This window comes from Octodon degus, unplaced genomic scaffold (genome assembly GCF_000260255.1).
Source record: "Octodon degus isolate 3935 unplaced genomic scaffold, OctDeg1.0 scaffold00010, whole genome shotgun sequence".
NCBI classification, from domain to species: domain Eukaryota; kingdom Metazoa; phylum Chordata; class Mammalia; order Rodentia; family Octodontidae; genus Octodon; species Octodon degus.
The window spans coordinates 8,517,208-8,530,661 of NW_004524586.1; the positions used below are offsets into that span (position 1 = coordinate 8,517,208).

Genomic DNA, 13,454 nt, shown 5'->3' on the forward strand with positions numbered 1-13,454 from the left:
TGCATCTTGTTCAGCAATTAACCACTAAGAAGAATATATGCAGTGTATTATTTGTTGAAACTGTCCTTCCGATATGATTTGAAACTGTCTCATTGCTATCTGTTTGTCAATAAAACTTTGAAAAAAAAAAAGGAAACAAAATCCAACAATGTGCTTTGTACAAGAAACACATTTAACCCATAAAGACATTCATAGGCTGAAAGTCAAAGGATGGAACACAATAGTACGTGCCCAGCACCTCAGAAAAAAGCAAGGGTAGCAATCCTATTATCAGACAGTCTCAACTTCAAACCAAGAATGATCAAGCAAAATAAAGAAGGCCACTATATACTGGCTATTAGAAAAATTCAAGAGGAGGAGGTAATACTCATAAATATCTAAGCACCAAACACAGGAGCACCAAAATATATAAAGCAAACCTTAATGAACATGAAAAATCTAATATTGAATACCACAATCTTAACAGGAGACCTTAATACCCCTTTATACCACAAAGATTGGTCAACCAGACAAAAAATTAGCAAAGAAATAACAGAACTGAACCAGAGCTTGAAACAAATGGACTTGGTGAAAATATACAGAGTGTTTCACTCAAACACGTATACCATCCTTGCATGGATGCAAGGATGGTTCAATATTCAAAAATCTATAAATGTAGTACACTATATCAATAGAGCAAAAACTAAAAACCACGTGATTATCTCCATTGACGCAGAAAAGGCTTTTGACAAAGTCCAACACTCATTCATGTTCAAAGTCCTACAGAAATTTGGAATAGATGGCATCTACTTCAATCTGGTAAAAGCCATTATGAAAACCCAACAGCTAAGATTATTCTAAATGGGGAAAACCTGAACTCCTTTACTCTTAGGTCTGGTACAAGACAAGGATGTTCTCTATCACCACGCCTACTCAATATAGTTCTGGTATCATTGGCTAGAGCCATGAGACAAGAGAATGAAATAAAAGAATAAGAATAGGTAAAGTACAAGCTAAATTAGCTTTATTTGCGGATGACATGAAACTTTAATTGGAAGATCCAAAAACCCCACCAAGAAGCTACTAGAATTAACACAGAAATTCAATAGCATAGCAGGTTATAAAGTCAATTCCCAAAAGTTAATAGCAAAAAAAAAAAAGTCAATACCATTCCTCTACAAAGATAACAAACACACTGAGAGGGAAATTATAAAAACTATACCTTTTACAAAAGCAGCGAGGAAGATGAAATACCTTGGAATTCATCTAACAAAAGAAGTCAAAGAACTTTTCAAGGAAAATTACAGTACTTTTAAAAAAGAGAATGTAGAGGATTTCGGAAAATGGAAAGATAGTCCATGCTCCTGGACAAGAAGAACCAACATTGTGAAGATGGACATTATCCAAAAATTTCTGTATAGATTTAATGCAATACCCATCAAACTACAACATACCTCACAGAGCTAGAGAAATCATTCTTAAAATGTATTTGGACCCAGAAAAGACCTAGAATAGCAAAGGCAATCCAGAGCAATAAAGACAAGGCAGGAGGCATTACAATTCCTGACTTGAAATTATACTACAAGGCTACTTAATAAAATCAGATTGGTGCTGGCAAGGAATTAGACCTGAGGATCAATGGAACAAATTATAAGATGCTGTAGCCCCTAGGAACACACTCGGCCACCTTATCTTTGACAAAGGGGCCAAACATAGTCACTGGAAGAAAGATAGCCTCTTTAATAAATGGTACTGAAAAATCTGGCTCTCTACATGCCAAAAATTAAACTGGACCCAGGGCTATCACCATGCACTAAGCTATAGTCAAAATGGATTAAAGATCTAAACATTAAAACAAAGAAACTAAATCTCCTGGAAGAGAAAGTAGGAGGAACTCTTGAAGACAGAGGGGTAAGCAAAGAGCTCATGAACAAAAATCAAATTGCACGGGAAACATTTGAAAGAATTAACAACTGGATTCTCACTTATTGAGAATTTTTTGCATGTCAAATGAAATTACCAACAAAGTGAAATGACAACCCAGGAATTTGGAAAAAATCATGACAAACAAGTACTCAGACAAAAGTCTGCTCTCTAGAATTTATAGAGAACTAAAAACACTAGGACCCCAAAATTTAAAGGCTTAATCCAGAAATGGACATCTAATATGAACACACACTTCTCAGAGGATGAAGTTCAAGAAGCAAATAAATAAATGAAAAAATTCTCCATATCACTAGCCATCTGTGAAATGCAATTTAAAACAATATTGAGATATCATCTCACCCCAGAAAGAATGGCTATCATAAAGAAATCAACCAGCAACAACTGTTGGAGAGGCTGTGGGAAAAAAGAATCCTACACTGCTGGTGGGAATGAAGATGGTGCAACCATTATGGAAATCAGTGTGGAGACTCCTTAAAAAAGTTGGACTGGAAATCCCCTTTAAACCAGTTATTCCTCTACTAGGAATTTTCACGGAGGATCTGAAAACATCAAATCATAGGGATATATGTTTGCCTATGTTTATAGCAGCACAATTTGTGATAACCAAATCTCAGAAACAACCAAGATGCCCATCACCTGAGGAATGGTTGAAAAAGACGTGGTATTTTTACACAATGGAGTATTACTCAGCTATAAGGAATGATAAATTCGAAGCCATTATATTGAAGTGGATATCACTTGAAGATATACTCATAAGTGAAATAAACCAAACATACATGCATAAATAGCGTATAGTTTCCTTAGTGTAAGAACTCAAAAGAAGAAATACATATTGAAAGCTATAATACAACTAAAAGGAAAGCAAGAGCTTGAGGACTAACTAATTAAGAAAGGGAAACGAAAAGAGCTAGGAAACCTGACAGTGGCAAGCATACAGTTATATGTAGAAGATGGGTAAGGCAATGATCCTTAGAATCTTTAGAAGATTTTTGAGTGTAGCAATTAATTGGAAGGATTGTCACCCTGGCTAACTATATATACTGACACTTGTGAGCTAAGCAACTGCACTGAAGATGGCAATTTGTACTAATAGGTTCACACTTGCAGTGCCTGTCATTCTGGTCTTCTGAAAATGGGCTGCTTGTGATGTCGTGCCAGTTGCTGCCATGCTGTATCTTGGGTAGATGACTGTTCAAAAGAAGGGGGTGGTGAATGAAGGCAAGAGACAGGAAAAGGAATGTTGTGGGACTGTCCTCCTTCAAGGTTGTATATGGTTAGATTTTTGGACTTATGTGTAAACATAAGAATTAAATAATTCTTTATGCCTATTTTTAAAGTATATTCTAATTTTTAAACGTTTTTTTCATCATATTCTGTAGGGACTTAAAATTTAACATGTCAATACTTGATGAAATATTCCTGTTCCATGTTATACCTAAGATGTTTAATATTCAGACTGATAATGAGGTTATGCTTAAGAGCCTAGGTTGTATGGTAATGACAATAAGCTTCTCTTCTGAAGGGTTAACAACCTACATTTGCAGACCAAAATTAGAGAAAAAGGTGGGCCACAAGGAAAGTGAACATTTTGGTCCTAGCCTTTCAAGATCAATTAAGACTCAGGACATAATAGATCTTGTACTGTAACCTCATGTCACTCAGTAGTGTCCCAAATTTTCTGATCAAGGATATTATGGGGCCAAAGAGGAAAGTGGTCTATGATGTATAGTGTGCCTAAGGAGAGTCACATGGAGAGAAAACTTTGTCTCAGGCTTTCACAGAGAGCACAATGGTCAAGCAAAGACCGTGACTCATCCACATGGTTGACACTGACCAAGTATCTACAATCTGAGGTATAAAATCTCGGGATAATTCCTGAGGGGATTTGACTGACCTTATCAGATCCAAAAGCTACAACTCTTGTTGCATAGGTTTTGCTTTATCTTGGTCTTAACTATCCAGCAGAATAGTATAAAAACGAAGTATAAGAAGCCAAGCCTTGGTGTTATGTTGAGCTGTAGAGGACTCAGGTCAACAATTTCTGAGATTGCCAGTCAAGCAGAAGACCCAATACTATTATGGACTACTGGACTCTTTTAGAATATTTTGCTGAGTTAACACACCTATAATATTCACATCATGGAACTAAACAAAAAATGGGATACAGATGAATGCCCATTTTCTATCTGTGCATTGAAAATAGTTACAATAGATATATAGTTACATTACCTTAATGAACAGAGGGACTTGTTCTAATAGTGTTTGTAGATAGTATATCATGTACTCATCTTGTACCACAAATAACCTCTAGGAAAATAGTATGCAACCTGTTAATTAAGGAAACTGTCCTACCAATTTTTTTGAAACTGCTTCATTGCTATTTGTTTCTCAATAAAATTATGGAAAAAATAATACATAAGAGAGACTCAGGAATATTGACCACTTAGAGTTTTCTTGAGTATCACTAGGGAAGCATATTCGTTTACATTTGAGCTATCCCAGTCATTGCTTGAGCAGGTGTCATTTTAACCCGTAAATTCTTGTGTTGAATAAATTTTGTAAAATTGTCATTTTATGTTTCCTGTTATATTTTCTTATAAACCCTAACAAAGATATGCAATTTTAGTCATCCTGTATATAAAATTTGATTGGTAAGTGGCTAACAAGTGCTATTTCTGGATGGAATTCCAAGTATTTCACTATTTAATTGCTTATACAAATTTCCATTGTCTAATTTAAATAGAATATATATTTGCAATGAAAAGAATATCCCCTTGTTCTTCTATAGGATAGCGTTACACAAGAAACAAGAGAAACCAAGTGTGACTATGAGTTACAAGGGCAAGCCACGTTGATTCCCTAGTAGGTGTCCCATATGGTTAGTACAGATGTTCTTCACAGTGTAGATTCCCACTACACTAGGGTGCATTGGAAGAGCTCTTCTGCAGATTTATAACCTTAGATTTCACCTATAGTAGCACTTCTAACAGCCCTTCTTTCTTGGGACTTAAGAGTAGCAACGTAGGCAAAACAATTGTGCTTTGAATTACAAGTTATGTTTTCAGAACCACCCTAACGACACTGCACTGACTAACTACCTTTTACTTTCCTCCAATGCAAAGCTCAGAGACCCCAAGATTGTCACACCATTGCACTGAAAACTCTCACTCACCACCACTCAAATTCTCTTGCCAGCAGACATGAGCAGTGGTTCAAATTAGGAAAAAACAAAGACGTCATTGTTCCCTTCACAACTGTGTCACAAAACTGTCTCCTCTGATGGCCTTTCCAAAAGTAGGCCTAAGTGGTAGAAATAATCAGGGCATCCTTCTTTCATTGTGGCAGTCAACAAATCAGTTTCCTCAGTGCCTGCCATGTGCTTGGTCCTGAGGAAAAAAAATACAAGACAGTGACAGCACCAGCAAAGAGACTATAGTCTTCATGAAAAAAAAAAAAAAACCTTAACATTGAAGGAAGACAGAAAAATCAACATAGAGGAGAGAGAGAAGGCAACAGAACACCCCAGTGCATACTATCAGATCAGTTCAGGACAAGAGCCAGGAACCTGAGACTAGAGGGAGGCATTTGCCACTGGCCACCAACAGTGATAAAACTGGGTGACAGCAGGGGTCTCCGGATTCTGGGTGGATGTGGTCCAAGAAGTCAACCACCCTAAAAAGACTGAGAGCCAAATTTCTTCAGTGAGTCACCATTCTGCCTGCATTGTTCCAATTTAATGAGTTCCTATTACTTGCATTCACCTCTGTCAGTTAATTCTCAGTAGAAATAGTAAAGACATGGGTCACAAGGAGCCTTTCTTCCCAAGGATTCCCTGGGGACAAACCTTTCTGAGCTTGAGCCAGTGCTGATAGGGAAGCAGCTGGCAGATATTGTTGATGGTGCTGGGCATAAAGAAGGTTGGAAAATCTTTGGCCACTTCAAAGTGCCCCACAGCATATTCATATCACAGAATTTGTAGGGGCCTTGTCAGACTATCACAATCCAAGGCGCTAAACATTGATGGCAGACTGTTCTTAGAGACATTGCTTACAGAAAAGAACTAACCTGCTAAAATTGCCAACCTCTTTCATCTTCCCAACTATCCTGAACACATGCAAGCTATGCCTAAGTCAAAGACCACCTTTAGATGTAAACATACAGGACAGCCACAAGAGGTGCTCACCCAAAACTCCTGCCTTATAGAAGGAAGAACTGGCAGAACTAGTGAAAGGGTTGTGTCCACCTCTGGTGATCTGTTGAATTTGTTTAGTTCTTGTATTTCATGGTCAATTGAGACACCCAATCAATCATACCATGTTTGAGAGGTCTTGCATTTACCAAACTCCAAATTGTAGCAGTGTCAGAGTTGTGTCCACTCAGTTCCACAGGATATATTCTCAGCACATGGGACTCAGCCTTTTAGGAAATCCTCAGTCACACCTGTGGCCCTACATGCAGACACAAACCCTGGGCCACAAGGAGGTTGCTGTTGTCTGTCCAGGCTCAGCTGCAGGACAGAAGTCTCCTGAGCATGATTTTGACATCCCTGTTCCTCAGAGTGTAGATGAGGGGGTTCAGGGTGGGTGCCACAGATGTGTAGATGACCGACACCACCTTGTCCTTGTTCAAGTTGTAGCTGGATGCAGGACGGATGTAGGTGTAGATGACGGTGGAGTAGTACATGCTGACCACCAGCAGGTGGGACGAGCAGGTGGAGAAGGCTCTCCTCTTGCCCTCAGCAGACCGAATGCGAAGGATGCTGGTGACAATGAAGCCATAGGATAGGACTGTCACAGAAAAGTTGCCCACAGCCAGGAACACATCTGCTGCAAAGGCCATAGCTTCATTCAGGTCAGTCGGGGAGCAGGAGAGTTTCAGAAGTGGAGGTATCTCACAGAAGAAATGCTCAACTATGTTGGATCTGCAGAACTGCAGATGCATGGTGAGACAGGTATTGATTGAGGTGTTGGTGAGGCTGATGGCCCACACAACCCCAGCAAGGAATGCACATGCACGGGGGCCCATCAAGGCACTGTAGTGCAGTGGCCGGCAGATGGCCACAAAGCGGTCATAGGCCATGGCAGAGAAAAGCAGCAGCTCGGCTCCCATTGACCACGTGAAGAAGAAGAGCTGTGCCATGCAGCCCCCATAGGAGATGGTCCTCCTTGCTACCATAATTCCCAGCAGCTTGGGCAGGATGGTGGAGGTGCAGAGGATGTCCACCAGGGCCAGGTTAACCAGAAAGAAGTACATAGGAGTGTGCAGAGCTGGGCTGGCACTGATGGCCACCACAATGAGCAGGTTTCCTGAAAGGGCAGCTGTGTAGAGGAAGAGGAAGGCAGAGAAGAGCAGCATTTGCTGACCAGGACCCTGGGAGAATCCCAGGATGAGGAACTCAGTGACCAGAGTCTGGTTCATCCCTGCACTGTGTGTGCACGGTGGATCCCTGGTGGAAACAGCACCACCTTGGTGGCTCTGACAGGTTCTTTCAGCTCATTCTGAAGAGTCTAATTGTCAGATTCATGTGAGTCCTGTTTAAAGGCAGGATTTCAAGTAATTTATGGGGATAAAAACAGAGCTCTGGATCCAAACACATCTAGGAGAACCACTGCTATCAACTTGGTGACCTCCACCCTCCACCACCTATTCTAGGGGCACCAAGGCCAAATGCTACTCACAAATGGGCACTTGACCTACTGTTCAGTTCCATTTCATCCTGGTCCAGCCCACAAGGGACATCATTATAGAGAGACTGCCAGGATAACTTCTGGGGCATCCTGTGGGGAGGATTTGTGTTATCTCTCCTCTTCACAAATGGCAAAGCTTGTCTTTACTGCTGATTCAGGGGTTTAGACAGTGGTTCAGGACAGACGAAGGATGTGGAAAAAATCAAAACCCTGTCTGCTCACATGTAAGCAACATGGTTGGAGAGTGTCCTCTCAAGGGACTTGTTCACTGGTCATCAGGTCATTGCTACTCCTGTGGGGATGCCACTGAAGTTGGAGGAGCAGGACTTTCTTAATATAGAACTAGGGCCCTCTTCTATATCTGCCTGGCTCTTCCTCCTTCTGTGCAGCCCCAGCACCCCCACACTTGCTCACAGCCAACCTCTGTAGCTGCTCATAAAGATTCCTACAAGATGAACTTTAAATAGCACTATCGCAGGGGCCCATGTGCCAGCTTCCAAAGAAATTGATAAGGGCACATTGTTTCTATTAGACAAATATTCTTTAGACTTAAAAGTGTTGGTACTTGTTTTCAACTTTTCCATTTGCACTTACATCACTAATTATGTCCATCTAATGTATTATTTTTCATTGCTTTTTTAAAGAATAAAAGATAGTGATAGAAAAAAGGCATTAGAAATATGTGATTTCACTAAAGAAAGTAATAGGAATTCAACTAAGATTGCTATATTATGTGATGCCATCTTCAAATCAATTGTTCTGATTACCAAATATAAACATGTAAGATTAATTTAAAGAAAAAAACAACACAAAATGATAGCAAAGAAGTTATAAGGCATTCAGAAGAGGAAAAAAAATCAGAGTAAAAAAAAATAAGCATTGTGCTGTAGAGATAGTTCAGCAATCTAAGCTCCTGCCTAGGCAAGCACAAGGACCCAGGTTTACTCCCCAGTACTGCATGCCATGCTGGGCCCACCTGACGCCCACTAAATGGGCCACAAGACTGGTGTGGTAGCCAGAGAGACAGCTCAGTGGTGTAAGCACCTGCGTGGCAAGTGCAAGGTCCGGAGTTTCATCCTGAGTACTGGAAAAATAAAAAAGCCTGGGTGTGGTAGCACACACCTGTCCTAGCACTGGGGACAGGAAGATCACTACAAGTCCAAGCTGCATAATGAGACCCTGCACCAAACACATAATTTTTTTTGATTATGTATGAACTGCTCCTTCCAAAAGACCAGCAGAAATGGACAATACAATTATCCAATTAATGTAAAGGATTATTTTCCTACATCTTTATAAACCTGAGGCTTTGATAAATTATTTTCTGGCACTGAGTTAGATTTCATCTTGCCTCTGGTCTGCCACAGGGACAATGTTTGGGAGATGTACAGCCTTCATAGGCTAGCATAAGGACACGTCACTGTCCAGCTGGCCAGAGAATAACAGATTCCTCATGGGCATAGCAAGTGCGGATACATTCCAACCAGGCAGCTCTTCCATTAAGGAAGAGACACAAAGAGCCTACCTCAGACAGGCTGCTCGCTGCACTTTCTTCACATTGCTCTTTTTGCTTTTGCATACAATGACGGACATCTCCTCCTCAAAAGCAACAGCCAGCTTGCACAATTGCATTGCTGATTTCTGCTGCTCTACTGAAAGGAGTGATTGGTGCTTCCATTTTTTCTCACTCCTTTATTAAATTTATATAACTTTTTTGGCCAATTTTACATGCCTATATCTGGTAATCTAAAGAACTAATTTGAACCCAATATTATGCAATATAACAACCATTGCTGAATTCTTGTTGCTTTGTTGAGTGAAATTCTTTATTACTTCTATTTATTAACTATTTTATCCTATTTAAAGAATAAAATATTAAAAATAAATAATTTGCAACCAAAGTAATTTTTTAAAAAATTCAATGGAATCTCACAGCATTTAATCATAAAATAAAATGAAAATACTCACCATCTCAGAACATTGTCATATATAATCTAATATATGTATAACAAATATAGATTCAGTATCCTGTTATAGCAGGTGCTTACAAAAGATGATAGATTTATTTCCAGAATTCCTGTTGTCCTTTGAAAAAAATTGCATCTCACTACAGTGAAAAAAAAAGTTAGGTCATCAACTTTTGTTAGGAATCATACTTGCTTTGAAGTAAAAATTGAAAAGAGCAAAATGGGTGATATCTGTATGAGTAAGAAGAAAGTAAGACACCTGTAATCAGGGCCACAGACTCTATATGATCCATAATAGCCAGTAATAAGCGATTACAGTGAAGGGACAGAGACCTTCAGGGACCAATTAGGCAGATCTGCCTGCTGCGTGTACGGAAACAGCCTTCACTCGGGGCCCACTGGGGAGGCTGACCAGTGCCTTGGGACAAATCCACTCTTTTGCTGGAGCTTGGCAGTGCTGGTGCATCTTGCTGTGGTGGGGCTGCTGCTCTGCACTGCTACCCAGAGACTGGCTGTCCAACAGCCTTATCACTGACTATGACTCTGATTCCTGTGTGCACCAAAGCCAGCTCTCCTGATGCTTCCAGGTCATTGCAGTATGGGCCCGACCACCCACAGATTAACTAGAAATTTGTTAATCATAGCCAATTACTAGGTCCCAGATGGACCTCAGAGATTCAGAGCTGGGCTGGCCTTTGTACCCCACCAGCCAGCAAAAGGCATGGCCAGCACATTTGTCGGGGGGCTGCAGTGGTGGTTCTGTCAATGTGCACACATCTAGCTACCTTCTTACTCTCTGTGTAAGGACAGAAATTCAAGTGCTGGTGGAATGGGCAGCAAAGAGGACAGGCACCCACATTCCTGTTGCCACCCCAGGGCCTGTAACAGTGAATAGTTTGGGTTAGGATAGTAGAGGCCCAGCCTCTGACCTGTGACACCTGATGCTTCTGAGATCCCTGGGACTGGGCCTGATGTGGAAATGCACTGATAGAATCATCCTTGGCTCAATATCTTCCCTAACTGCTTTCCTTGATGCTCACTCATTATTAACCCTATGGACTCACCTCAAACCAAGCTCCAGAAGACAGTTTTCCAAAGTGTGCTAATGGTGACAATATGTGTTGGGGGACAAGCAGCTTATAATTCTCAGACAGTAACACTGGTGGAAGCACACATCACAGACAATGATGGTCTGGAGAAGAAAGAATTTCATGGACCACCCTTACCTCATAGGGGATCTTACAAAGTTGTCCAAGAGAGAAATCCTAGTAACACCAAGATGTTTCACACGGGCCTCAGACCCCACATTGTATCTTGTCTGGGGGACATGGCAAGAGAGGCCTGAGTTTGTCTTCCCTACTTTCACAATCTCTTCCTGCTGGCCAGTGTCTCCTTGTCTGCCTCCTTTTAGAAGACTAAGTGAGGGCAATGTGGGATACACTTAGCTTTTAGCGAGTGCCAATTTGAATACTTTATTTCACTGAAGACAAAAGCTGAAATTATGGTCTTGAAATGCCAGTCAACTATGTAGTCTGTCCTAAGATTCTCACAACAGGTACAAGTACAATGTGCTACCCAGCATCAAACTTCCCTGGAAGAACACGTGCATGCTACTCTTTCAGCAGATCCTGAGCAAGCACACACAGGTGCCACACACCCTGTATCATTTTGCTTCATGCAAATAAGACTCGAGAGATCTTCTCAGACAGACTGCCTCTAGTCTGGTGTGCAGAACATTCATTTGCTCGATTGATATTTATTAATTTCCTCCTGCACACCAGTTGTTGTTATAGATGCTGGTTATTTCCTTCAGCTAAAGGATAAAATGGCAAAATGTACAAGTAAATAAACAATAACATACTAAACAAAAAGAAATGATCAAAATATTTTTGGATAGTGACCCCTTGATATGGAGAAAACAAACAGAATGATGTGATGGAGGAAAGCTCTAAGAGAAAGGTAAAGAAAGACGGTGAGGTGGCATTTCATTTGAGACGTGCATGTCAAGCCTCCAGCCCAGAGACAGAGGCAGCAATGGGAACCAGTAGGCAAGCCTGATGGACAGAAGGCTGGTAGAGTAGGGAAGGGAGGGAGAAAGAAAGGAAAAAGGACTTTGAAGGGGAGCTGCATTACATAGGACCTTGAAGAACTGGTGTGGTGTCTAAATTTTGCTTGTGGTGTAAAGGTAATCAATTTCTCTGTCTGTATTTTAAATGGCAATCTGTGGAAAGGGAGAAAGGTCACCAGGGAAGTGACTCACTGTTCTTCAACCCCTTGTTGTGTAGGGCAAGACTTCACCATCTCCCTCCCATATGGAGATCTAGAACATTTACACCTCTGTTCTCTCCAGCTTCCCTAAGTGCCCCTCCTGCCAGGACCCTCAAACTACATTGTGCACAGAGTGTAGACAGGGCTGTGCCCTGAATGGGGCCTTGTATGTGGGTTTCTTCACAGCCAGATGTACCAGGGACATTGGTCTGGGCCAAAATGGAGCCAGGTTCCAGATATTGTTCAGATCCTTGGTAGAAGGAACCCCTGAGAATCATAAGTCTGGAACACAAAATGCCCTCAGTGTGGACAAGTATCTCCTACCCCAGAAGACTTCCAAACATCACTTCGTGTCTGCTGACAGGTGCTGTCTGTAGAAGTGCTTACCTGGTTCATGGAATCTGGAAACATTGGGTGAAACTTATAGAGAAGGGGGTGCTCCTTCAGGACCTTTCAGAACCTGGTTTACTGTCTCTCCAAAAGTTTAAGAGATAATTAAACACGTCTTTTTCTGAGATTTTTTTTTGTCAGACCTTAGCTGTTTAGCAAACAGTCTCCATCCATGCTATCTGGAAGAAGCCAGACACTGGCTTTCCATTGCATGGCCCTAGTAAGGAATAAAAAGAAAGCAAACAGGATTTTTAGAGTCAGTCAACTGAGATCAAAACCCAGGTGTGATGAGGAGGATCTGAAGAAGCAGCGCACTGGCTCTACTCAGCATCCCACACTCAGGACAACAGCATCTTCCTCTGTGTTATTTAGTCTCTAAATTCATAGCTGAAACAAGTACAAACCTCCATAGTCTGCAGAAGCTTAAAATTATGGAATTATACAGGATCACCTAAAGGGACACATTTTCTTTTTCCTACCCTTTGGATTGGTTTATATTGTAACTTCATAGCATCAGTATATATGTGAAACCACTGTAGGCTTTCAGTAAGTATTTTCACAATTAGAGGAAGAGGGAGGGAGGAGAGAAGGAGAGCCAGAGGGAGAGAAAGGAAGAGAGGAGGGAAAAGAGAAGGGAAAGAGAGAAAGGAGAAAGCGACATGAAAAATAGAGGAATGGTATGATATTGGTAGTAATATGGGAATTTAAATCCAAGAAACAAAATGTAATATGTTATATGTAAATATAAAACACAAACTTATAGACACATAAATAATGAATAGTTCTGCATTTCAAAATATGGTACATATGTATGTACATAGATAGATAAATAGGGTAAAATTTAATAGAGAAACTAGAGGATTTATTTTGTCTTGTATTTTCCAAGTGAAAAAACTGTAGGTAATATTTTTTTACTTTTCTAGATATGTTAAATGTCATACATGTAGAAAGCATCATATTCATTAATAAATGTGGAAATAGCTGTAATTAATTTACAGAGAGTTTTCCTCAACACTCACAGTATTCTAATTTAATCAGATAATAATTGCTATGGTTCATATTCTTTCATAGATGTCTTGTGAAAATAACTTTTATAAATATATCATGGGGCAGGCAAGATAGCTTAGGACACTAAGCATCTGCTTAAACAAGCACAGGGACCAGGGTTTGATCTCCAGCACCACCATGCCATGCTGGGCCCGTCCCAAGGCGTGCT

The 13,454-nt window shown here is 40.6% G+C and overlaps 1 protein-coding gene across 1 annotated transcript; it reads right to left on the minus strand.

The window, feature by feature from the left end:
- Positions 1-6,429: 6,429 nt before the first annotated feature.
- Positions 6,430-12,569, minus strand: LOC101577910 (olfactory receptor 13G1-like). The gene is made up of 2 exons (XM_004625705.2): positions 12,563-12,569; positions 6,430-7,346 (listed from the first exon to the last, which is right to left on the minus strand). The coding sequence occupies exons 1-2, from the start codon at positions 12,567-12,569 to the stop codon at positions 6,430-6,432; spliced, it is 924 nt and encodes a 307-aa protein (XP_004625762.2).
- Positions 12,570-13,454: the final 885 nt, after the last annotated feature.